Here is a 25983-nt window from a genome sequence, read left to right on the forward strand (position 1 = left end):
TGGCAGGGTGCCATTCTTTCTTCTTTGAACCCTTGTTTCTTTCATTCCAGGGAGTGGATCTCTCCAAAGTAATCGAGGCAGGTGACTTCATCTGCAAAGCCTTAAACCGCAAGACCAACTCCAAGGTAGCCCAAGCAAGAGGCGATTACTCTGTGCATTGCCGCATGAAGAAGATAAATACTTGACACCTTATCCTTTTGAACATTGTTCCTTTTCATGCTGCATATAGATAGCAAATTATACAATACAACGTGCACTATACTTCATTTTTTGGACAAAAATGTATAGCCATTTAGCAGAGGCACTTTATTAAAGCGTTGCTGGATAAGGCCTACTTAAATTCAAGAAATAACTAAACTTTTTAAACCAAATAACTTGTATCACTGTATAGTCTGTCTGATAGGAGGTAGAAGAGATGACTCCTCACTAAGTTGTGAAAGTTATTCATGATGTTGATGTTTGGGGTCTCTTCCCATTCATTTCCAGCTCAATGTGGTTACAATTAGACAAGGGGACCTGAGAGGGTTAAGGGAGTCCTGCTGGGTTTAAAACCAGTGTGGGTCGATCATTATCTCCCTCAAAATGTATTTTCATTTCCTAAGTCACTTGCTCTGTCAAGATGGAAGTATGTCTGCCTCCACATGTGAAATATGTATTTGTTTTCTCTCTCTTCATCCTTCTCACCAGTGCATGACCCCATTCCATAAGTTGGATAAGGTCATTCATTCATTTTATTTTGTAGAGTTAAATGGACAGTAGTCTGCAGCTTTATGTTGAACTATTGTATTTGCAATAGTCAGAAGGGACAAATGTATTTTAGCTGGTGAAGCATCTCATCCGCTACTTTTGATAGAAGTAGGCCTGACAATATCTATGAGAACACTGAACAATATCAAATATTGGTAAATTAAATCCCAACATTAACTTTGTTGTATAACAAAGCATTTAACCTCCCTTCCACTAGACAGTCCTCCTTTTTAAACGCCTTACCCTTGCAGATAAGTTGAGCAAATGTCAATATCCATGAGTAAAGTATTTTATTAATTTGCTTTTTAATAGTAATGAATGTACTGTATTATGTATTGTGTGAGTATTATGTATTATGTTGCAAAGTGCCATAATAATAAGTAATATATTGAATGTATGTAGTGCCTTTATTCTATGGGTTCAAGAAAGGTGGCAAATATATTATATATTAAATGAAGAGTTAATAGCTAATAGCTAATAATTAGTTAGAAAGGTAATTTTGTTTTTGCAAACCAAGGTAACATACATAATGGTTTCCCTTTATATTGTACTTGGATTGGAGAAAATATCAACAGAAATACACTGAAGAGTGTTATGGTAAACCATGGTGAATCCAACATGTTTATTACATGAAGATAATAAAGGTTGATTAAGCAAAGTTGTTTACAGAGCAAGATTACTGTGGATTTCAGATCACACATGACCTTCTTAACTCTCAGTGTTTGCCTAAAGTGCTGCCTGCATACTGGCCCCTTCAGCCCAACCTTTCCCCAACATGAAAGCATTGTTATTGTAATTTTGCGACAATATTGTATTACTTTAATGATTATTTTACTTGAGATAAATCCAAACATTTAGTACACTTTACATATGTTCCTGTAAGGGTATCTCCGCGATCACAGGATAAAACATACAATCATCGTTTAATACGCTTTACCAAAATATTTTATGAATGTTAGAATACAATGTTTTTTTCCCCATTGCATAAAAGGGGCTTAAGGAGGCACATCATACATTTTGTAGACATCTGGATTAAGGTGTTGTGGTTCAATGAAAAGGGGGACATGACAAAGCAATGCATCTTATCAGACATGAGACAGGGCATAGACATGACCTTAAACATAAACATCTGCTACATACCAACATCAACCTAATTATGCAATTCTCGAACACAGTCTGTATACATGTAGCCAGCTAGCATATTGCAAATATAATTAACTAATGGTAATACATTACACGTATTGTATAATACAACAAATATCTTGTTGTATTTGCTCCCTTGGGAAAATGGGATGGTTATTCGTTTATTCTACACTGCTACTTACAAGGTTTTAAAAAAAATTTAAAGACGAAACATAACACTTTATTTCTCTTTGAAATAAGTAGCAATGCAAGCTACAAGGTACTTGTTACTTCATAAAATCCCAGGTAAAAAAAACAGCTGAAACAGGTCTGTAAGGATTTTCAATTATTTTTCTTATAAATAGGCTGAATCAGCTCTACAGTATTGGAGTGACAATAGAGGCAAGGGAAAAAAAGATCACTTAATAGGGAAGAGTCACTATTTGACCATCATTACCATCATTGACCATCATTGACTTAACCAATTGTATGTCACTTCCACACCACTTACGAGAGTGCTATGAGCTTTTTCCAGGAGTAATCGTGTAAACCATGCCGCTGTGTTATGACACACACAGAAGCAAGCATGCTAGGCTTATGACCGTTCATTTGTTTTTATTGCACAAAATGATCTTAAAACTGAGTCATGTTTTGGCATATTAGAATAATAAGTAAAAAAAACATTAGATACCAACTAATTTAAATTAGACAAGTTTTGCATTATCGTAAAACATATACCGTAAGCGCCACTGGTGTAGTGGTATCATGGAAGATTCCCATTCTTTCGACCCGGCTTCGATTCCCGGTCGGGGCACAGATTGTTTTGCTCCAGAGTGGCGCAGCGTTCTAAGGCACTGCATCTCAGTGCTAGAGGCATCACTACAGACCCTGGTTCGATTTCAGTCAGCATAGGGCGGCGCACAATTGGCCCAGCATCGTCCGGGTTAGGGTTTGGTCAGGGTAGGCCGTCATTGTAAATACTGACTTAGTTAAATAAAGGTTAAACAAAATAAAATTCAATAAAAATACCACTGCATACTGTACCATCATCATATACACAATATTTACACATATACCAGCGTGTTTGACCGTCAACAGGGTCAGAAAGTTACAACACAATTTTTATCAGGAGGGTTCCCTCTGTGCATTTTATGAGAAAAAAAGCAATGGGTTGTATTGCAATTGTATTTTTTTAAGTATTCTGCACTGTATTCTATTATTTATATATTGCACTACCGTCTGCGAAAAACAATAACGACTGCCAACAGGACTACTACAACAAGTAGTACATATGCAAAATTATAAATTGGGTGGTTCGAGCCCTGAATGCTGATTGGCTGACAGCCATGGTATATTAGACTGCGTACCACGGATATGACAAAACATGTATTTTAACTGCTCCACTTAGGTTGGAGTCATTAAAACGTGTTTTTCAACCACTCCACACATTTCTTGTTAACAAACTATAGTTTTGGCAAGTCGGTTAGGACATATACTTTTTGCATGACACAAGTCATTTTTCCAGACAGATTATTTCACTTATAATTCACTGCATCACAATTCCAGTGGGTCAGAAGTTTACATACACTAAGTTGACTGTGCCTTTAAACAGCTTGGAAAATTCTAGAAAATGATGTCATAGCTTTAGAAGCTTCTGATAGGCTAATTGACATAATTTGAGTCAATTGGAGGTGTACCTGTGGATGTATTTCAAGGCCTACGTTCAACCTCAGTGCCCCTTTGCTTGACATCATGGGAAAATCAAAATAAATCAGCCAAGACCTCAGCAAAATAATTGTAGACCTCCACAAGTCTGGTTCATCCTTGGGAGCAATTTTCAAATGCCTGAAGGTACCACGTTCATCTGTACAAACAATAGTATGCAAGTATATACATCATGGGACCACGCAGCCGTCATACCGCTCAGGAAGGAGACGCGTTCTGTCTCCTAGAGATGAAAGTACTTTGGTGTGAAAGTGCAAATCAATTCCAGAACAACAGCAAAGGACCGTGTGAAGATGCTGGAGGAAACAGGTACAATAGTATCTATATCCACAGTAAAACGAGTCCTATATCGACATAACCTGAAAGGCCACTCAGCAAGGAAGAAGCCACTGCTCCAAAACCACCATAAAAAACAGACTACGGTTTGCAACTGCACATGGGGACAAAGATTGTACTTTTTGGAGAAATGTCCTCTGGGCTGATGAAACAAAAATAGAACTGTTTGGCCATAATGACCATTGTTATGTTTGGAGGGAAAAAGGGGGAGGCTTGCAATCCGAAGAACACCATCCCAACCGTGAAGCACGGGGGTGGCAGCATCAAGTTATGGGAGTGCTTTGCTGCAGGAGGGGCTGGTGCACTTCACAAAGTAGATGACATCATGAGGATGGAAAATTATATGGCTTTATTGAAGCAACATCTCAAGACATCAGTCGCTAATGGGTCTTGGTCGCTAATGGGTCTTCCAAATGGACAATGACCCCAAGCATGCTTCCAAAGTTGTGGCAAAATGGCTTAAGGACAACAAAGTCAAGCTATTGGAGTGGCCATCACAAAGCCTTGACCTCAATCCTATAGAACATTTGTAGGCGGCAGATCTGAAAAAGCGTGTGCGAGCAAGGAGGCCTACAAACCTGACTCAGCTACACCAGCTCTGTTAGGAGGAATGGGCCAAAATCCACCCAACTTATTGTGGGAAGCTTGTGGAAGGCTACCCGAAATGTTTGACCCAAGTTAATAAACAATTTAAAGGCAATGCAACCAAATACTGATTGAGTGTATGTAAACTTCTGACCCACTGGGAATGTGATGAAATAAATAAAAGCTTAAATAAATAATTCGCTCTACCATTATTCTCATTTTTTTCTGTGAATTTAAAAAGTAAATACAGTAGACATAATAAGTCACACAAAAAAAACACCCAGGCAGGTACTACAATGTCTACATGGAAACATCATAGAAATCACCTGCAGCCTTTTAGAAATGTTTTATCATGATTGTCCAATACAAACCTGCAGAGTGCTTCCCCCGGGCTGTTGTCAAAGATTTCCAGACAGACCTTGGTCCTGGCCTCCTCCAAATGTTCTCCACATATGCCACTGTGCAGACCCCCCTTAATATGCATACCGTCCTGATGTTCTGGGTCGCATTCATAGAGGACAACCATCTCTGCAACGTTATATGGCAGACCAGCGTAGAACTGTTGAGTGACCTGTCGACAGTGGGTGCTGTTGCATTGCTTTACTGAACACGCCTGCACAAAAGGAACCATGTGCCCTTTGCAGACCTCATCGTGGAGGCAGATTGTTATCTGTTGCAGACAGGACCCTCCACTCTCATGAACTGAAAAATAAAGGTTCGGAGTAAGTGCTACTGTTTATAACTCAAACTACAATATTTCCAGTAACATAAATAGTTATAATCGTCAAATGTTGTTCTAAATGTATGAAAATTAGGATAATCAGTCCACATTTGAACCCATCTTCTGTTGCGCTTTAGGGTGGGAGAAAGATTTGAAAACTTTATAAAGCTACCTACCTATGTCGAATAAAAGTTGATCAATGCTATGTAAATTACTGTACAGAAGATGAAGTGAGTGTCTTACCATTACCAGTTAACTTCTTTCTTCTATTTGACCTGTTCTTTAAATCATGTAGACTCGTTGAACACAATGCCTCCAGTGCATTCTGAATGCAGGGATTGTTGTTCATAACACTCCATATGCCTTGGCATTTTCTTCTGCTCAGGGCACACGTACAATTAGACAGAGAGGTGATCTGAAGTTCTATCCACAATGACAGACAGCTGCCCTGAGAGCTTGGAGAGTTGCACTGGTCTTTTCCTATCTGGAATGAGTCCTTCAACTTCTTATACACCAATGCACAGTGGTGGGACTGCTGGCAACTATGAAAGGCAGACCAACAGCTATCTCTGGTGGTAATTGGGTGTTCCTTCATAGGATTCCAGCTGGGTCTAACAGAGCTGCTCAGGCCTTGACCATCTACAGTAAATAATTAGCAAACAGATACAGATGTATTGCAATGTAAAAGGCACATGTAATGTACATACCGCCAAAGGAGTATTACATTTACCGTACTACAGTACGTTTACTTCATTAATTCCTTTTAGCAGTTGCCTATCTTGATAGTACAACTAAAAACGAATGTGTACTGTGTATGAGAGAATGAGTGCACCTGTCTCAGGGAGGCATTGTGAAGTGAGTTGTTCGAGAGAGGTAGTAGGCTCCTGCCATGCGCACAGACACCCTCTCACGGTAGGATATTGGTCAAGAATGGAGTGGATGGTCATGTTACAGACCTTTGAGGCTTTTATTTGGCAGCATTCATCTAGGTACAAGCACAAAAGAGAAGAGGTAGAAAAGCAGGATTTTCAAAGGCTTTTAAATAGATTCACTTTTGCACTGATATGTGTTCTGTGCAATAGGTGTTTTTTTTCTTCAGGCTGGGCTACCAACCACCATGTAATTGGCAAAAAAGGAATTGTTTGATTTTCTCAGAATAAACACAAATCATTTCGGGGAATATTTGACGTAGCTTTGTGGGAGTCCAAAGAAAGACAAACATGTAAATGTCAAATCCATTTCCCACAACAACGTAGCATATTTCAGCTCCCTGAATTACAGTCATTGAAGATCTATTTACTTGAGACAACTATTTCATCTGCTCTGGGAAATAGCAGGTGGGAATACATTTTCCACCTAAGACTATGGGCTTGAGGCTATTGCTTCAGTATTATTTTGTTTCCTCAATATCACACAGGGGTGGAATTGAACATTGTCTACTGTAATTTCATTTATGTTGCATGGCCTTTGATTTTATTCACTCAATGGCAATATGGTTAAATCCCAGTAATCAAATGAAACAGATTAAATCCCCTACAGTAAAAAATACCTTTAGGATTACAGATGTTACTGAGGGGTGTCTTCTCACAGACATCTGACTCTGACATTCAGGTGTCCATAAAAGCCAATCAGCCTGTGGATCTGGATGAAATCTGGATGCTGGTTATCTGGTAAACATGAACACCTGGAATATATTTACAAAAACATTTTGAGGTCAACAATTATAAAGTTATGTGCTTTGGATTGAACTCTTCTCCAACATTTTGGTCGATAAAACACTTTTCCCATCCTCTTCTGAGTGAATTTCACATAGTAAGTTGCAAAGAAGTCTACTGATTGACTTTCGATACAAAACTGTATTGCTTATGTTCCTCTTTAAAACTAGATTGTGTAGCATTATTTCAACAAACTCTATTTAACGTCACCACTTGTGCTACTCTTCAGTAGGAAGCTTCAGACTGTCTAAATAGGTCAGCTATCACAGAAGTAGTCGTTTCTGCTAAGAAGGAAAGCTCGTCCCTTATTCACCCATTTGAGACTCAGTGAAAATAAGCAAAAAATATCTCAAATCACCGTCAGACTTTAAATGCTCAAAAATTACAACCGTGGTTTTCACTCCTGTCGTTCGCTGCATGGTAACACTACAGTGAGGGAAAAAAGTATTTGATCCCCTGCTGATTTTGTACGTTTGCCCACTGACAAATAAATGATCAGTTTATCATTTTAATGGTAGGTTTATTTGAACAGTGAGAGACAGAATAACAACAAAAAAATCCAGAAAAACGCATGTCAAAAATGTTATAAATTGATTTGCATTTTAATGAGGGAAATAAATATTTGACCCCCTCTCAATCAGAAAGATTTCTGGCTCTCAGGTGTCTTTTATACAGGTAACGAGCTGAGATTAGGAGCACACTCTTAAAGGGAGTGCTCCTAATCTCAATTTGTTACCTGTATAAAAGATACCTGTCCACAGAAGCAATCAATCAGATTCCAAACTCTCCACCATGGCCAAGACCAAAGAGCTCTCCAAGGATGTCAGGGACAAGATTGTAGACCTACACAAAGCTGGAATGGGCTAATCAAATCAAATCTAATTTATTTGTCACATACACATGGTAAGCAGGTGTTAATGCAAGTGTAGTGAAATGCTTGTAGGAACGCTAAGCGAGGCGGCCATCTTTGTCGGCGCTGGAAGTTTTTGGGTCATTGTCATGCTGGAATACCCATCCACGACCCATTTTCAATGCCCTGGCTGGTGAGAAGGTGACAACAGTTGGTGCGATTATTCGCAAATGGAAAAAACACAAAAGAACAGTCAATCTCCCTCAGCCTGGGGCTCCATGCAAGATCTCACCTCATGGAGTTGCAATGATCATGAGAACAGTGAGGAATCAGCCCAAAACTACAAGGGAGGATCTTGTCAATGATCTCAAGGCAGCTGGGACCATAGTCACCAAGAAAACAATTGGTAACACACTACGCCGTGAAGGACTGAAATCCTGCAGCGTCCGCAAGGTCCCCCTGCTCAAGAAAGCACATATACATGCTCGTCTGAAGTTTGCCAATGAACATCTGAATGATTCAGAGGACAACTGGGTGAAAGTGTTGTGGTCAGATGAGACCATAATGGAGCTCTTTGGCATCAACTCAACTCGCTGTGTTTGGAGGAGGAGGAATGCTGCCTATGACCCCAAGAACACCATCCCCACCGTCAAACATGGAGGTGGAAATATTATGCTTTGGGGGTGTTTTTCTGCTAAGGGGACAGGACAACTTCACCGCATCAAAGGGACGATGGACGGGGCCATGTACCGTCAAATCTTGGGTGAGAACCTCCTTCCCTCAGCCAGGGCATTAAAAATGGGTCGTGGATGGGTAGTCCAGCATGACAATGACCCAAAACACATGGCCACGGCAACAAAGGAGTGGCTCAAGAAGAAGCACATTAAGGTCCTAGCCAGTCTCCAGACCTTAATCCCATAGAAAATATGTGGAGGGAGCTGAATGTTCGAATTGCCAAACGTCAGCCTCGAAACCTTAATTACTTAGAGAAGATCTGTAAAGAGGAGTTGGACAAATCCCTCCTGAGATGTGTGCAAACCTGGTGGCCAACTACAAGAAATGTTTGACCTCTGTGATTGCCAACAAGGGATTTGCCACCAAGTACTAAGTCATGTTTTGCAGAGGGGTCAAATACTTATTTCCCTCATTAAAATGCAAATCAATTTATAACATTTTTGACATGTGTTTTTCTGGATTTTTTTGTTGTCATTCTGTCTCTCACTGTTCAAATAAACCTACCATTAAAATTATAGACTGATCATTTCTTTTTCAGTGGGCAAACGTACAAAATCAGCAGGGGATCAAATACTTTTTTCCCTCACTGTATCCCTTCCCTTTCAGTTAGGACCTCTTCAAGTGGACAGCTCCGATCTTTGCAGCTGCGATTTCCCATGCTGCGTGCCAATCGCTATTACGTCAGTTGAAAGGCAGTCTGACTTGCAGGTGGGCTCTAGGATAAGTACTTATACCTCTGAGGTTATGGGTAATTACACAGATAAGTGAATTAGAGTTTGAAGTGCAGCTGATTGGACTCAGGGTTAGATGTAAAATAGTAAATGTAAGTCTGAGACACTACAATTAGTATGATACATTATGTTTCGTATAAGCTCAGCAAAAAAAGAAACGTCCTCTCACTGTCAACTGTCAACAACTTTTCAGCAAACTTAACATGTGTAAATAACAAGGTTCAACAACTGAGACGTAAACTGAACAAGTTCCGCAGACATGTGACTAACAGAAATGGAATAATGTGTCCCTGAAGAAAGGGGGGGTCAAAATCAAAAGTAACAGTCAGTATCTGGTGTGGCCACCAGCTGCATTAAGTACTGCAGTGCATCTCCTCCTCATGGACTGCGCCAGATTTGCCAGTTCTTGCTGGGATATGTTACCCCACTCTTCCACCGAGGCACCTGCAAGTTCCTGGACATTTCTGGGGGGAAATGGCCCTAGCCCTCACCCTCCGATCCAACAGGTCCCAGACGTGCTCAATGGGATTGAGATCCGGGCTCTTCACTGGCCATGGTAGAATGCTGATGGCAGTATAGCAGTATGGCTGGTGGCATTGTCATTTTGGAGGGTCATGTCAGGATGAGCCTGCAGGAAGGGTACCACATGAGGGAGGAGGATGTCTTCCCTGTAACACACAGCGTTGAGATTGCCTGCAATGACAACAAGCTCAATCCGATCATGCTGTGACACACCGCCCCAGACCATGACGGATCCATCACCTCCAAATCGATATTGCTCCAGAGTACAGGCCTTGGTGTAACGCTCATTCCATCAACGATAATCGCGAATCCGACCATCACCCCTGGTGAGACAAAACCGCGACTTGTCAGTGAAGAGCACTTTTTGCCAGTCCTGTCTGGTCCAGCGACGGTGGGTTTGTGCCCATAGGCAACGTTGTTGCCAGTGATGTCTGGTGAGGACCTGCCTTACAACAGGCCTACAAGCCCTCAGTCCAGCCTCTCTCAGCCTATTGCAGACAGTCTGAGCACTGATGGAGGGATTGTGCATTCCTGGTGTAACTCGGGGAGTTGTTGTTGCCATCCTGTACCTGTCCCGCAGGTGTGATGTTTGGATGTAACAATCCTGTGCAGGTGTTGTTACACGTGGTCTGCCACTGCGAGGACGATCAGCTGTCCGTCCTGTCTCCCTGTAGCGCCGTCTTAGGCTTCTCACAGTACGGACATTGCAATTTATTGCCCTGGCCACATCTGCAGTCCTCATGCCTCCTTGCAGCATGCCTAAGGCACGTTCACCCAGATGAGCAGGGACCCTGGGCATCTTTCTTTTGGTGTTTTTTCAGAGCCAGTAGAAAGGCCTCTTTAGTGTCCTAAGTTTTCATAACCTTAATTGCCTACCATCTGTAAGCTTTTAGTGTCTTAATGACCGGTCCACAGGTGCATGTTCATTAATTGTTTATGGTTCATTGAACAAGCATGGGAAACAGTGTTTAAACCCTTTACAATAAAGATCTGTGAAGTTATTTGGATTTTTATGAATTATCTTTGAAAGACAATATCCTGAAAAAGGGACTTTTCTTTTTTTGCTGAGTTTAGTATGTACTGTACTAATTTGTGGATGTCCATCATTTATCATATATTACGAATTTTCAAAACACATGATATGTTACAAATTCCAATTTGATGTGGCTAACGTTAGCTAGGTGGCTAACGTTAGATAGGCTAGGGGTTATGGCTTAAAGTTAGGGTTAGGAGTTAGGTTAATGGGTTAAGGTTAGGGGAAGGGTTAGCTAATATGCTAGGTAGTGGCAAAGTAGCTAAAAACTAGTAAGTAGTTGCAAAGTTGCTAATTAGCTAAAATGCATCCACCCTACTTTCATTTTTGCCTTAAGTAACCTTCGGTCTTATGTAACCATACCAAACGTAACATATCATACAAATTTGAGGGTCCTGGATTTACATTGACTATGTTATGTCTATTCTTGGAGAGCAGGCTGAGTAAAAGTTTCATGCCCTGTGTTACTAAAGGAAATCACTTGGTAACTTTTACTTGGAATATTCTGAGAGAAATGTAAGTTAATTCTAATGTAAGATGTTGAAAGTTGTCAAACTCATGTTTACTGACATGACAAAATATGTTTAGGACAAGGTGAAATACAAACATCACTAATAAATGAGTAGTATAAGAAAACGCAGCATTGTCTCCACTTTGCTTTTCTCAACGTTAGCGGATAAGGACAGTAATGTAAGAGGTGGGTATATTCAGTCATTGAAACAGTAGCCCAGACAACCTGGTTAATCAATAACGGTAAAGTTAATAATGCTTCCCCAATGTATTTCTCCTTTTTAGGTTTATACAATTTCATGTTTATTTCCTGGCACATGTACAAATTAGGTATATTATGAGGTAAAAACACAATACAATTAACACAAAGTGTACAACAACATGGGGTGCTCCATCCTGCATCTGGTCTAGGTCCCTTCCAGTCAGGCTACATTCACTCGCTAATCCTGTAGAATCAGCAATGATGCTGGTTCAATGAATTTGTTTATTTGTTAATGCTTCCACATGGAATTATTATGTTGTCTTAACACCTTTGTCATCTTCAACCTAGCCTCTGGACGGAAGAGAATCAAAGACTGGAGCCGATATAAGGGTTATCCATCTGAAGTAGATAGTGACTAGTTACAATCAGTTAGTTTTTCCTTATCTCTGGGTATAAGTTCTAGCAGGTGAGGGATTTGCTTTCACAGAGGGTAGTGGGTATTGATTGCTTCTAGTCAATTCAGAGTATGTGGTCTCATTCAATATGTCTGTTATGAAAAGCTTGAGGTTACAAAGTGTATGAATTGTAATTGTGACCTTTGTACATATAATGGTGACAGTGAATGGCAGTGTGTCCTGGGGGGCATGGTACAATAATGCAAACGCCAAGCATGTCCCAGGATAGGATTAAACCACATGGTCAGATATCCATGAGACATTGTCCATGTTGTTGACTTGGGTGGACCAGGATTTATGGCTGTCAGTGTTTATTCTTGCCCGTATTCCCTCTGTTCGGTTGTGACATTGGCCAAAACAGCGACAGGAAAACGCTGCTTTGAGGGGGGGGGGGGGGGGGGTTTAAGCAGAGTAGGCTGGTTGGGTGAGCTATAGGAGGACACACTCATTGTAATGGCTGGAATGGAATAAATGGAACGGAGTTAAATGTGTTTCTATATATTTGATCCATTCCAGCTATTACAATGAGCCAGTCCTCGTATAGCTCCTCCCACCAGCCTCCACTGGTTTTAAGATGGTCATACCAAGGATCATTTAGCTATTTGATTTAGAATTTTACGACCGCTGTATATACAAATTATTTGTTGAAACATTGAATTTGGCCTTACCACTGCTAGGGGGCAGCAGGTAGCCTAGTGGTTAGAGCATTGGGCTAGTAACCAAAAGATGGCTGGATCGAATCCCTGAGCTGAAAAGCTACAACTCTGTCGTTCTGCCCCTGAACAAGGCAATTAACCCACTGTTCCTCAGTAGGCTGTCATTGTAAATAAGAATTGGTTCTTAACTGACTTGCCTAGTTAAATAAAAAATGTTTAATGAAGCAACAGGAAGTATGTTTTGAAGTGTTTGTCCTATATCTGAGATATAAGAAAGCTCAGGATTTTGTATTTATTTTTAACATGGAATGACCCATATACCTTTGACGTGGACATGCCCTTTTCACTTCCATACATTTTTCGGCCCAGTACTGGGTTACCTTCAGACGAGTCTTGTGAGGCTTGTGGGCGTCGTAGAGCAAAACAGCGTGAGGGTCAACGCTTTCGATTTGTTTTTGTAGGCCAAACCGTTCTGATGCTACAGACAGAAGTTGGGACATCTGCAGTACCAACTTAACATGAGTCCCGTGAAGCTTGTGGGGGTCGTGGAGGAAAACCATTGTGCTTGTGAGAGTCTCAGCTTTCCATAGTGGGGTCATATTAGTTTCTAATAATTTCTCTCTATTTCAGTTTCGATTTCGTGGTTGGTTCTATTTGGGTGTGGTGTACTGATTAGAATCATCTTCGCTGATCAGGATGTGCTGCACCTGTTGTCCTCATTAGTCAGATGGGTTTTTCACCTGTGTTTGCACAACTGATATTTATGTCACGACTTCCGCCGAAGTCGATGCCTCTCCTTGTTCGGGCGGCGTTCGGCGTCGCCAGTCTTCTAGCCATCATCGATCTACTTTTCATTTTCCATTTGTTTTGTCTTGTCTTCCCACACACCTGGTTTCAATTCCATCATTACATGTTGTGTATTTAACCCTCTGTTCCCCCCATGTCCTTGTCCGGAATTGTTTATTGTAAGTGCTTGTGCATGATGGGTTTTGTTACCCATTGTTTGTTTGTTCTATTTTACGGTGGTTTTTATTATTAAACTGCTCCTTTGGAACACCGTTTTTGCTCTCCTGCTGCCAGTACGCACCCTTTACAATTTAAGAGCTGTTGCCCAGTGCTTCAGGTGGAAAAAGAGATGTTGGAAGAACTCTGTTTAGTGCTTCAGGTCATTGAACAGAGCATATTACCTTTGTTTTCCTCTGTTTGGGTTTGCGCCACTTTTGTTTTCACTCCCCATGTCTATTCTTTTAGTTTGTCTGATAACAGGCAAATCCAGAGGTTGCACAATATAGTGACCTTTTAAGACCCAACTGGAGTTGCCTGGCCAGCACTCAGGAGGCCCCCCATGGATGCCTTTCAGAACCCATTTTAAAACCCCTCATGTTCAATTTGGGTTGTCAGTTTGTTAGTTCTCTTTTTCTGTTGAGCAACGATTTTTGGTTTCTTATTGGGGAACCTAACAAGCCCAAACAATTCTGACTCTACAGACATTTGTGATAAGACCAATTTTTGGGATGTCTCCTGGTCTGACTAATACCGCTGTAGCACTGCCACCTTCCACCACAGATGCAGAAGGCCAATATCGGTGGATGCGGAGGATTGAGACACAGCCCATGCAAAAAAACACTAGCTTTAACAGAGCTGATGGGGAATTAGTTTATTTAAAAATATATATATAATTTCACCTTTATTTAAGCAGGTAGGCCAGTTGAGAACAAGTTGTCATTTACAACTGCGACCTATTATATTGAGGCCTAAGGATATTTATCATTCACATTTTAATTGAAATAATGGATTTTAAATTATTTAATTCAAATCTAAAGTATGTGAAGAGCAATAAATGTTAATCCATAATGGCACTTTGTTAATGAATTCAAATTAGGTATTTCTGTTAATCCTACCACTACAGTACTAGGTTTTTAACCATTACAATAGATTGAGTAAGTTACGCTGGAACGTCAAAGCCTACTTCCAAAGCTCCCCTGTAAGTTTGTGATATGCTGTACTGTCCAGCAGATGGGGCAATAAAATCATGAAGTACACTGTGTACAAAACATTAGGAACACCTTCCTAATATTTAGTTGCACCCCCCTCTTGCCCCTAGAACAGCCTCAATTCGTCAGGTCATGGACTCTAGTGTTCCACAGGGATGCTGGCCCATGTTGACTCCGATGCTTCCCACAGTTGTGTCAAGTTGGCTGGATGTCATTTGGGGGGTGGACAATTCTTGATACACATGGGAAACTGTTGAGTGTGAAAAACCTAGCAGCGTTGTAGTTCTTGACACTCTAACGGATGTTCCTGGCACCTACAAACCATACCCTGTTTAAGTAATCTTGCTCTGTTTTGTCATCCTGAGGGTCACAGAGATAAAAATGTAGCATAGTTTTGATTGATAACATCTATTTTTATATTCAAATGTAGGAACTGGGTTCTTAAGTTTGAACCCCTGCTGTTTCTGAACCCCTGCTGTGTTTTGTACACTCAGTGTATATTGAGATGAGCCAGAAACTCACCACTTAAAAAGTTATAGATGATTGGATTTGCAGCACTGTTGGCATATATCAGCCAATGTGAGAACATGAACCAGGCCTACACAGTCTCTCTGTTGTTTGTGTTCTTAAACATCCCAAGCACTCTGCAATGACAAGGTAACATCAGTGAGACCTCATAAGTAATGACACCAGGCTGTTAAATGAAGTGTGTTGAAACTGTAAATAGAATTATAGCTTATTGACAGGTGTACATATTTAGTAGATGGAGGGGGGACGACAAATATTAGAGTTCAGCCAAATGTAAATTCTACCTCAGTCTTTGAATAACTAGCAAGTAATATGCATCCTGAGTGTTCGACATCAAACATATGTTTGCTTATCGTGTTGATATAAATTAGAACATATGTGCTAGGTATGCTAATTTAATGTTTACAGATTAGTTCTCAGTATGTGATCACCTTTTTCTGTAAACACAATGTTTACCAGGGACTACTGTGAATGACAACTGTTATTTGAGTCAAATGACTCCTCTCCAAACCCAGAGTAAACTCTTGACTTATTGAAACCTCTCTATGATGAACCCTAGTGGTAATGGCTATTGATCCTGAAGACAGAGAGACAGAACACGCACAGAGGCTGTTTGTTACCTTTTCATGACGTTGAGGACGCTGACGGGCAGGTAGCAGAGGCCAAAGACAAAGAGGACCACCATCAACATGCAGGCGGTCTTCCTGCAGGCCCGAACCTGTTTGATCTCAGCGGACACTGTGCTGGTCCGGACCCTGACTGACTCCCCAGGTCCTGCGGGATAAGTGGAACCCTGGAGAGACTTTTGCTTCCTCTGCAGCACAGATGACGTCCCAGGAATCTGTTTACAGAACACACAACCCACAGCACATCAGACTGTGGTCTTTGAAGAGCTTTGGTTGACAGACTCATTAAAACAGAAACATTTTAAAACGCTCATTGGGATGGATCTGAACAGTGGGGTGCATGATCTGAGAGTGCATTGTCAAATAATTACAAGCATAATTGACACTGATAACTTGGTGACTGCATGATCAAGAAATACATTTGGATAATCAGCAAACAAAAAGCCATATTGCCAAGTGCAAATGTATGTTATTGTTCACAAACATGAATTTACATAGATACCTGTTGACACCACAGCTTATGACATATTTGTATGTATGCCAGAACCATAAGACAGAGCGGCGCAAAGTATGTGGCAATGAAGAAACAGATGTGATCCACCTTGGGGTAGACATCAGCAGTTGAGAGAATGAAATTTGACTTGTAAATAAATGTGACATAGATCTTGATAGGGCGGTGCTAAGGTAGGAATCGTGGTGGTAATTTGTAAAATGCCAAGGGGAAACAAACATCGAAACAAATCAAGCTTTATTTATATTTACATTTCAGACATGAATGCAACGCAATGCGATGCACAGAAAAAAAACTATTAAAATAAATATTTACTACACAATATGTCTACATTAAATGTTTGTGTAACTACAACCTCATGTGTTTATGAAGCATATTTTTCTGTACATATATATCAGTAACATGCATGAGCTTGTAGTTACTGTGCATGAAGCTAAAATGAGTGGCAAGACAGAACTGTCAGAGACAAAGCATGTCAAAGGGAATGAGATTGTGTTGAAATATGGTTCCTATTACAGAAAGGTTCAGCGGAACAAAGAATACATTCTACACTTTAAGAAATAACAATTTAATCATTGACAGGAATGAACTGCAAAGAAGGCATACTGTAACTTTAGACCACAGGTGTCAAACTCATTCCACGGAGGCCCGAGTGTCTGCAAGGTCACTCCTCCCTTGTACCTGATTGATCAATTAAGCTCACTGATTAGTTAGGAACTCTCCTCACCTGGTTATGTAGGTGTTAATTAGATACATTGAAAGGAAATAATAAAATCAAATTAAGCTCCATTTTATACAGCACATTTCAGACATGAAATGCAACACAATGTGCTTCACAGGAAAACATGAATAAAAACAATGAAAATAAAACAAAATATGTTCTAACAAAAACCAGCAGACACTCTGCCCTCCATGGAATGAGTTTGACACGTTGCTAGCAATATTTGTATATTTTTTTATTTCACCTTTATTTAACCAGGTAAGCCAGTTGAGAACAAGTTCTCATTTACAACTGCGACTTGGCCAAGATAAAGCAAAGCAGTTCGAAAAAACAACAGAGTTACACATAAACAAACATACAGTCAATAACACAATAGAAAAATATATCTACAGTGTGTGCAAAAGTAGAAGATTAGGGGGGTAAGGCAATAAATAGGCCAAAGAGGCTAAATAATTACAATTTAGCATTAACACTGGAGTGATAGATCTGTAGATGATGATGTGCAAGTAGAGATACTGGGGTGCAAAAGAGCAAGAAGATAAATAACAATATGCGGATGAGGTAGTTGGGTGTGCTATTTACAGATTGGCTGTGAACAGGTACAGTGCAAAGTAAGCTGCTTTAACAGCTGATGCTTGAAGTTAGATAGCGAGATATGTCTCCAGCTTCAGTGATTTTTGCAATTCGTTCCAGTCATTGGCAGCAGAGAACTGGATGGAAAGGCGGCCAAAGGAAGTGTTGGCTTTGGGGATGACCAGTGAAATATACCTGCTGGAGCACGTGCTACGGGTGGGTGTTGCTAGGTTGACCAGTGAGTTGAGATAAGGAGGGGCTTTACCTAGCAAAGACTTATAGATGACCTGGAGCCAGTGGGTTTGGCAACGAATATGTAGTGAGGGCCAGCCAACGAGAGCATACAGGTCGCAGTGGTGGGTAGTATATGGGGCATTGGTTACAAAACGGATGGCACTGTGAAAGACTACATCCAATTTGCTGAGTAAAGTGTTGGAGGCTATTTTGTAAATGACATCGCCGAAGTCAAGTATCGGTAGGATAGTCAGTTTTACGAGGGTATGTTTAGCAGCATGAATGAAGGAGGTTTTGTTGCAAAATAGGAAGCTGATTCTAGATTTAATTTTAGATTGGATATGCTTAATGTGAGTCTGGAAGGAGAGTTTACAATCTAACCAGACACCGAGGTATATGTAGTTGTCCACATGTTCTAAGTCAGAACTGTCCAGAGTAGTGATGCTAGACGGGCATGCGGGTTAAAGAGCATGCATTTAGTTTTACTAGGATTTTAAGCAGTTGGAGGCCATGGAAGGAGTGTTCATTTAAATAAAACTAAAGGAATACATTTATTTATACAGGTTTTTCTCATTGAGATAACATCTCTTTTCCAATAGAGACCTGGTCCAATAGCAGCACGGGGAACAATGTTACAGACAAAACAACTTACAAACACTAACACAACATTAAACAAAACTATAAACACACATAGAGTACAACAAAAACAGTTTACGTAAAAAACACAAAAGTCTTGACTAAAAACAGCTGTCCTAAAGACAATTACACTCTTCTATGATATATACATCGATCAAGTTTTTAACTCCCACCAACGAAACTAGATCATCAAATTTTAAAATGTTCAGGAGAGAATTCCAGGACCAAGGAGCTAAGTAACTAAAACTATTTCTACCATGACCTGTTCTAATTTTTGGTACTGTTAGAAGCAAATGAGAATGGGACCGTAATTTATATTTATTTACCGACCTGACTAAAAAAGAATAGAGATAAAATGGCATTTTACCCAGTATGGCCTTATAAATCAGTGTCTACCAGTGTTTAAGCCTACGCAAGGTCAATGACAACCAGCCAACAGCGCTGTAGAGATCACAATGATGTGTTAGACGTTTTTGATTTGTAATGAACCTGAGGGCTGCATGATACACTGAGTGAAGTGCTCTCAGGGTAGTGGTTGAGGCCTGCATATTTATAACATCACTCAAATCTAAAACCGCCAGTAATGTACATTGTACCAGCTCCTTCCTGGCCTCAAAAGAAAAACAAGTCTCATGCCAGTAAAAACCTGTTCTCAGCTTGAGCTTCCTTATCATGTTCTCTACATGCACAGTGAAGCTCAGCTTATCATCAACCCACACACCCAAATATTTGTACACTAACTTGCTCTATAGTATGTCCAGCCAATGTAGCAATGACATGATTAGTAACATGTCCGGCATTTGAAAATACCATGCATTTTGTTTTACCCAAATTTAGATCCAGCTTTAAATCATACAGATTCTGTTGTATGATGTTAAATGCTCTTTGGACTTTTTTAAAAGCTAAAGATAAACTACTACCACCTGAATAAAGAACAGTATCATCTGCATAAAAATGTACATCCGCTGTTTCAATAAGATCCCCAATGTTGTTGATATACAAAATGAACAGCATTGGGCCCAAAGTAGAACCTTGCGGAACATCTGAGCACACCTCTATGGACTCAGATTTACAACCATATGGGGTGCACATGGGGTGTTAGGTAAATTTGTAGTGGGCTCAATTATACCTTTGACACTTTCAAATAAACTGCCTGCATCTAAAAAATGCTGATTCAATGCTTTCAGAATGAAGGTTCTCTCAGTTACAATCTGTATGTCTACCAACAATTGTTTGGGAAGCTGTGTATATTTTTTGCACTCCAAACCTTTCACTACTTGCCAGAATTTGGATGAATTATTTAAATTACGTGAAGTAGATTTCAGGTAGTGGTCTGCTTTCAATGTACGGATCATAGCCACACCCATATTTCGAAGTCGTTTAAAAGCCATCCAATCATCTGCCAAACCAGTCCCTCTTGCTTTAGCCCACATAGCATTTCGTTCCCACATAGCATTTCGTGTTGTATGGCACTGAAGCTCTTTTGGAGGTTTGTTAACACAGTGTCCAAAGAAGGGACAGAAGTATACAGAATGGTGTCATCTGTGTAGAGGTGGATCAGAGAATCACCAGCAGCAAGAACGACATCATTGATATATACAGAGAAAAGAGTCGGCCCGAGAATTGAACCCTGTGGCACCCCCATAGAGACTGCCAGAGCTCCGGACAACAGGCCCTCCGATTTGACACACTGAACTCTGTCTGAGAAGTAGTTGGTGAAACAGGAGAGGCAGTCATTTGAGAAACAAAGGCTATTGAGTCTGCCGATAAGAATGTGGTGATTGACAGAGTCAAAAGCCTTGGCCAGGTCAATGAAGACGGCTGCACAGTACTGTCTTTTATCGATGGCGGTTATGATATTGTTTAGGACCTTGAGCGTGGCTGGTGTGCACCCATGACCAGCTCGAAAACCAGATTGCATAGTGGAGAAGGTACGGTGGGATTCGAAATGGTCGGTGATCTGTTTTTTAACTTGGCTTTCGAAGACGTTAGAAAGGCAGGGTAGGATGGATATAGGTGTATAACAGTTTGGGTCGAGAGTGTCTCCCCCTTTGAAGAGGGGGATGACCGCAGCAGCTTTCCAATCTTTTCGGGATCTCAGACGATACGAAAGAGATGTTGAATAGGCTAGTAATAGGGTTTGCAACAATTTTGGCTGATAATTTTAGAAAGAGAGGGTCCAGATTGTCTAGCCCAGCTGATTTGCAAGGATCCAGATTTTGCAGCTCTTTCAGAACATCTGCTGTCTGGATTTGGGTGAGGGAGAAGCGGGGGGGGGGGGGGGGGGGGGCTTGGGCAAGTTGCTGCAGGGGGTGCAGAGCTGTTGGCCAGGGTAGGGGTAGCCAGGTGGAAAGCATGGCCAGCCGTACAATAGCACTTCTTAAAATTATTGATTATCGTAGATTTATCGGTGGTGACAGTGTTTCCTAGCCTCAGTGCAGTGGGCAGCTGGGAGGAGGTGCTCTTATTCTCCATGGACTTTACAGTGTCCCAAAACTTTTTGGAATTTGTGCTACAGGATGCAAATTTAGGTTTAAAAAAGCTAGCCTTAGCTTTCCTAACTGACTGTGTATATTGGTTCCTGCATATCGCGGGGGTTATTCGATGCTAATGCAGAAAGCCACAGGATATTTTTATGCTGGTCAAGGCAGTCAAGTCTGGGGTGAACCAAGGGCTATATCTGTTCTTAGTTCACATTTTTTTGAATGGGGCATTCCTATTTAAGATGGTGAGGAAAGCAATTTTAAAGAGCAACCAGGCATCCTCTACTGACGGGATGAGGTCAATATCCTTCCAGGATACCCGGGCCAGGTCGATTAGAAAGGCCTGCTCGGTGAAGTGTTTTAGGGAGAGTTTGACAGTGATGAGGGGTGGTCGTTTGACCGCAGACCCATTACGGACGCAGACAATGAGGCAGTGATCGCTGAGATCCTAGTTGAAGACAGCAGAGGTGTATTTAAAGGGCAAATGGGTCAGGATGATCTCTAAGAGGGTGCCCTTGGTTACGGATTTAGGGTTGTACCTGGTAGGTTCTTTGATCATTTGTTTGAGATTGAGGGCATCTAGCTTAGATTGTAGTACGGCCGGGGTGTTAAGCATATCCAAGTTTAGGTCATCTAACAGTACGAACTCTGAAGATAGATGGGGGGCAATCAATTCACATATGGTGTCCAGGGCACAGCTGGGGGCTGAGGGGGGTCTATAACAAGCAGCAATACTGAGGGACTTGTTTCTGGAAAGGTGGATTTTTAAAAGTAGAAGCTCAAATTGTTTGGGCACCGACCTGGATAGTATGACAGAACTCTGCAGGCTATCTCTGCAGTAGCGTGCAACTCCGCCCCCTTTGGCAGTTCTATCTTGTCAGAAAATGTTGTAGTTGGGGATGGAAATGTCAGGGATTTTGGTGGCCTTCCTAAGCCAGGATTCAGACACGGCTAGGACATCAGGGTTGCCGGAGTGTGCTAAAGCAGTGAATAAAACAAACTTAGGGAGGAGGTTTCTGATGTTAACATGCATGAAACCAAGGATTTTACGGTTACAGAAGTCAACAAATGAGAGCGCCTGGGGAATGGGAGTGTTGCTGGGGGCTGCAGGGCCTGGGTTAACCTCTACATCACCAGAGGAGCAGAGGAGGAGTATGATAAGGGTACGGCTAAAGGCTATAAGAACTGGTAATCTAGTGCGTTCGGAACAGAGAGTAAAAGGAGCAGATTTCTTGGCGTGAAAGAATAGATTCAAGGCATGATGTACAGCTAAGGGATGTTAGGATGTGAGTACAGTGGAGGTAATCCTAGGCATTGAGTGACGATGAGAGGTTTTGTCTCTAGAGGCACCAGTTAAGCCAGTTGAGGTCACCGCATGTGTGGGAGGTGGGGCAAAAGGGCTATCTAAGGCATATTGGTTAGGGCTGGAGGCTCTACAGTGAAATAAGACAATAATCACTAACCAAAACAGCAATAGACAAGGCATATTGACATTAGAGAGAGGCATGTGTAGCCAAGTGATCATAGTGTCCAATGAGTAGCAATAGGTGAGTCAGGGAGCCGATTCAGTAATCGCTACTACGCTAGGAGAGCTGGAGACACGGCGATTCAGACAGCTAGCGGGATGGGGCTAGCAGAAGGGCCTTCGGCGACGTCGCAAACGAAAGAGCCTTTTGAAACCAATTCGGACAGTTACGTCGGCAGACCAGTCGTGATGGATTGGCGGGGTTCCAGTAAAGGGTCCAGGCCAAGTGGAAAAAGAGGTATTGTAGCCCAAGAATTAGCTGGTGGACCTCTTTGGTTAGCCGGGAGATGGGCCTAGCTCGAGGCTAGCTCAAGGCTAACTGGTGCTTGCTTCGGGACAGAGACGTTAGCCAGGAGTAGCCACTCGGATTGCAGCTGCGATGATCCGGTTTAAAGATTCAGAGCTTGCGATAGGAATCCGGGGATGTGGTAGAGAAAAAGCGGTCCGATATGCTCTGGATTGATATCACGCTGTGCAGACTGGCAGGTATTGACCGAGCTGAGGCTGGCTGGTGTCTGAGATAACGGTGAAGACCGCTATAAGTGACTGCTCGCTAGTAGCTAGTAGCTAGTTAGCTGGCTAGCTGCTGATGGGGGTTCTGGTTCTAAAGTATAAAAATAGCAGATCCGTACCACATTGGGTGAGGCGGGTTGCAGGAGAGTATATTCTGTCCGTAGATGAAACGTGAGATTAAAATATATATGAAATATATATGAAAAAAAGAAGAGGTAAACGATATTTACACGGGACAAGACAAAACACACGTCCGACTGCTACGCCATCTTGGATTGGATCAATATAACTGTCCCCATATGGCAGGAGAGTCAAACTCATTCCACGGAGGGCCAAGTGTCTGCTGGTTTTTGTTTTTTCCTTTCAATTAAGCCCTAGACAACCTGGTGAGGTTACTAATTAGTGACCTTATTTCATCAACCAAATACTACGGAGGAGCAAAAACCAGCAGACAATCGGACCTCCGTGGAATGAGTTTTACACTTGCCTTGTGGCGTCTCAGACATGTGAGTCATGAGTAGGGTTGCAAAGCTACCATTCATTTACCAAAGTTACTGGAATCTTCTGTAATTTTGGTAACAAATGGCAATCTATGGTAACTTTTGTAATTTATACTTTAAAAAAATATGTTTTCATATATAGTATTTTATATATATATATATATATATATATATATATATATATATCATTTTGTCCATGAGTTTCTAGTTGTGATGAGTATTTTTGTAATAATGTAAAAAATATATATATGTTTTGCTCAATCTGCTTTAATGTTGAGAGAGTTTTCATGAGAACACATTCCTGCAAAGGTTTTCCACCCTAAAACGTATTTGAGAGATTAAGTATTTTTATCTCTTATTCTTATCTCATTCAACCTCTATACCAGGCGGTGTCAGAGGAAGGCCCCAAAAATTGTCAAAGACTCCAGCCACCCAAGTCATAGACTTTCTCTGCTAAGGCATGGCAAGCCCGATGCACCGGTGCAAGTCTGGAACCAACATGACCCTGAACAGCTTCTACCCCTAAGCAATAACACTGCTAAATAGTTAGTTAAAAAGTTAACCAAATAGCTATCCAGACTATCTGCATTTACCCTTTTTGCATTAACTTTTCTGAAATATCACATATGCTGCTGCTCCCGTTTATTATCTATCCTGTTGCCTAGTCACTTTATGTCTAGTTATATGTATATATATCTATCTCAATTACCTCGTTCACCTGCACATCGACTCGGTACCCCATGTAGCCAAGTTATCATTACTCTGTGTATTTATTATTACGAGTAATTACTTTTCTATTATTTCTCTATTCTCTTTTTCTCTGCCTTATTGGGAAGGGCCTGTAAGCATTTCACTGTTAGTCTACACCTGTTGTTTTTGAAGCCTTTTTGATTCTGGGGTTAATTTGACTAATGGTTATTGTTATTTTCAGTGTTACTTTGAATGTAGTAAAAAAAATCTCAAAACCATTAAAGACTGATGTAAATACAAAATCTGGAGTTTATGGTTCATGAGGAGAAGATGATTGCAGATGATTTTGAGGATCAGCATTACACATGCAAAAAATGAGTTGTTAATAGTTTCCTTGTTTTTTGAGATATCCATACTGTGACGACCCTCTCACTCTGTCTGCCATATTCTTTCTCTCTGCTCTTTTTTTCCGTAATAGGCTGTTGCTTATTTGAGCGGTTCTTGCCATAATATGGACTTGGTCTTTTACCAAATAGGGCTATTTTCAGTATACCAACCCTACCTTGTCAAAACACAACTGACTGGCTCCCTCATGAAGCTGGTTGAGAGAATGCCAAGAGTGTGCAAAGCTGTCATCAAAGTAAAGGGTGGCTACTTTGAAGAACCTCAAATATTAAATATATTTTGATTTGTTTAACACTTTTTTGGTTGCTACATGATTCCATGTGTTATTTCATAGTTAATGTCTTCAATATAGTTCTACAATGTAGAAAATAGAAAAAATAAAGAAAAACCCTTAAATGAGTAGGTGTGTCCAAACTTTTGACTGATACTGTACATACAAAGTTTCAAGTCTCTAGTCAAACTGGGTGAAACTGGTTATAATAGCACCACCTATAGGCCAATCGGTGCCGTTCTTAGGGACAAAGTTACTCATGGCCTGTAATTTCTGTGTAACAAATTAGGAAAAAAGTGACCAATCTCTGCTGGAGTTATTTAACCATGTCAAATAAAAAACAAAATCTGAGAATAACAATACATTTAACATGCAAGTCCCTAAATATAGGGTCTAGGTAGATGGTAGTTTTTCCTATCAAAGAAAGACCGTGACAGTTTTTTCTAAATCAAGTCAACATGGATGTAGCATGTATATTTTTAATTGAGTAGAATTCAAAAGGTACCTACCCATGTAGAAAAAGACATGTTGGAGGCAGGGATAGAACACTGAACCATGTAGAAATAACTTGTAGGAGGCCTAGATAGAAAAATATATTTGTGCTATTTAATTACATGCTTGACAGTAGATGTTGGCATGGCGCCGAAACCTATGCTTTCTACTTGCACTTTTTTTGTACTCACTGTCAAGCCTGTAACTAAACACAACTAGTGAGCGTTTGCGAGAACCTGCCTGGAATGCTAGAAACTCATAACCCACAGTCCCCGCGTGTGGGCAGGTTTAAGGTGTCACATAATCTGTCACATGATCTCAGTATATATACACCTGTTCTGAAAGGCCCTAGAGTCTGCAACACCACTAAGCAAGGGGCACCACCAAGCAAGCCGCACCATGAAGACCAAGGAGCTCTCCAAACAGGTCAGGGACAAAGTTGTGGAGAAGTACAGATCAGGGTTGGGTTATAAAAAAATATCCAAAACTTCGAACATCCCACGGAGCACCATTGGAAATAAAATAAAAGAGAGGGCCGCCCACCAAAACTCACGGACCAGGCAAGGAGGGCATTAATCAGAGAGGCAACAAAGATAACCCTGAAGGAGCTGCAAAGCTCCACAGCGGAGATTGGAG

The 25983-nt window shown here is 41.0% G+C and overlaps 1 protein-coding gene and 1 pseudogene across 7 annotated transcripts in view; one reads left to right on the top strand and one right to left on the bottom strand.

Annotated features, from left to right (window-relative positions):
• The window catches only part of LOC106613523 (3-hydroxy-3-methylglutaryl-CoA lyase, cytoplasmic), a 28087-nt gene extending 26691 nt beyond the window's left edge, over positions 1-1396 (top strand). For all 7 annotated transcript variants that reach the window (XM_014215873.3, XM_014215880.3, XM_045723005.2 and 4 more), the window contains one exon: positions 51-1396. In XM_014215873.3, the coding sequence (XP_014071348.1) occupies positions 51-185 (135 nt within the window). In that variant the 3' untranslated portion in view covers positions 186-1396. The remainder of the gene's footprint in view (positions 1-50) is intronic.
• Positions 1397-12220: 10824 nt separating this feature from the next.
• On the bottom strand, positions 12221-19142 carry LOC123727703 (orexin receptor type 2-like; annotated as a pseudogene).
• Between the last annotated feature and the right edge of the window lie 6841 nt (positions 19143-25983).

Source organism: Salmo salar, chromosome 01 (genome assembly GCF_965601325.2).
Source record: "Salmo salar chromosome 01, fSalSal1, whole genome shotgun sequence".
Taxonomy (NCBI): Eukaryota; Metazoa; Chordata; class Actinopteri; order Salmoniformes; family Salmonidae; genus Salmo; species Salmo salar.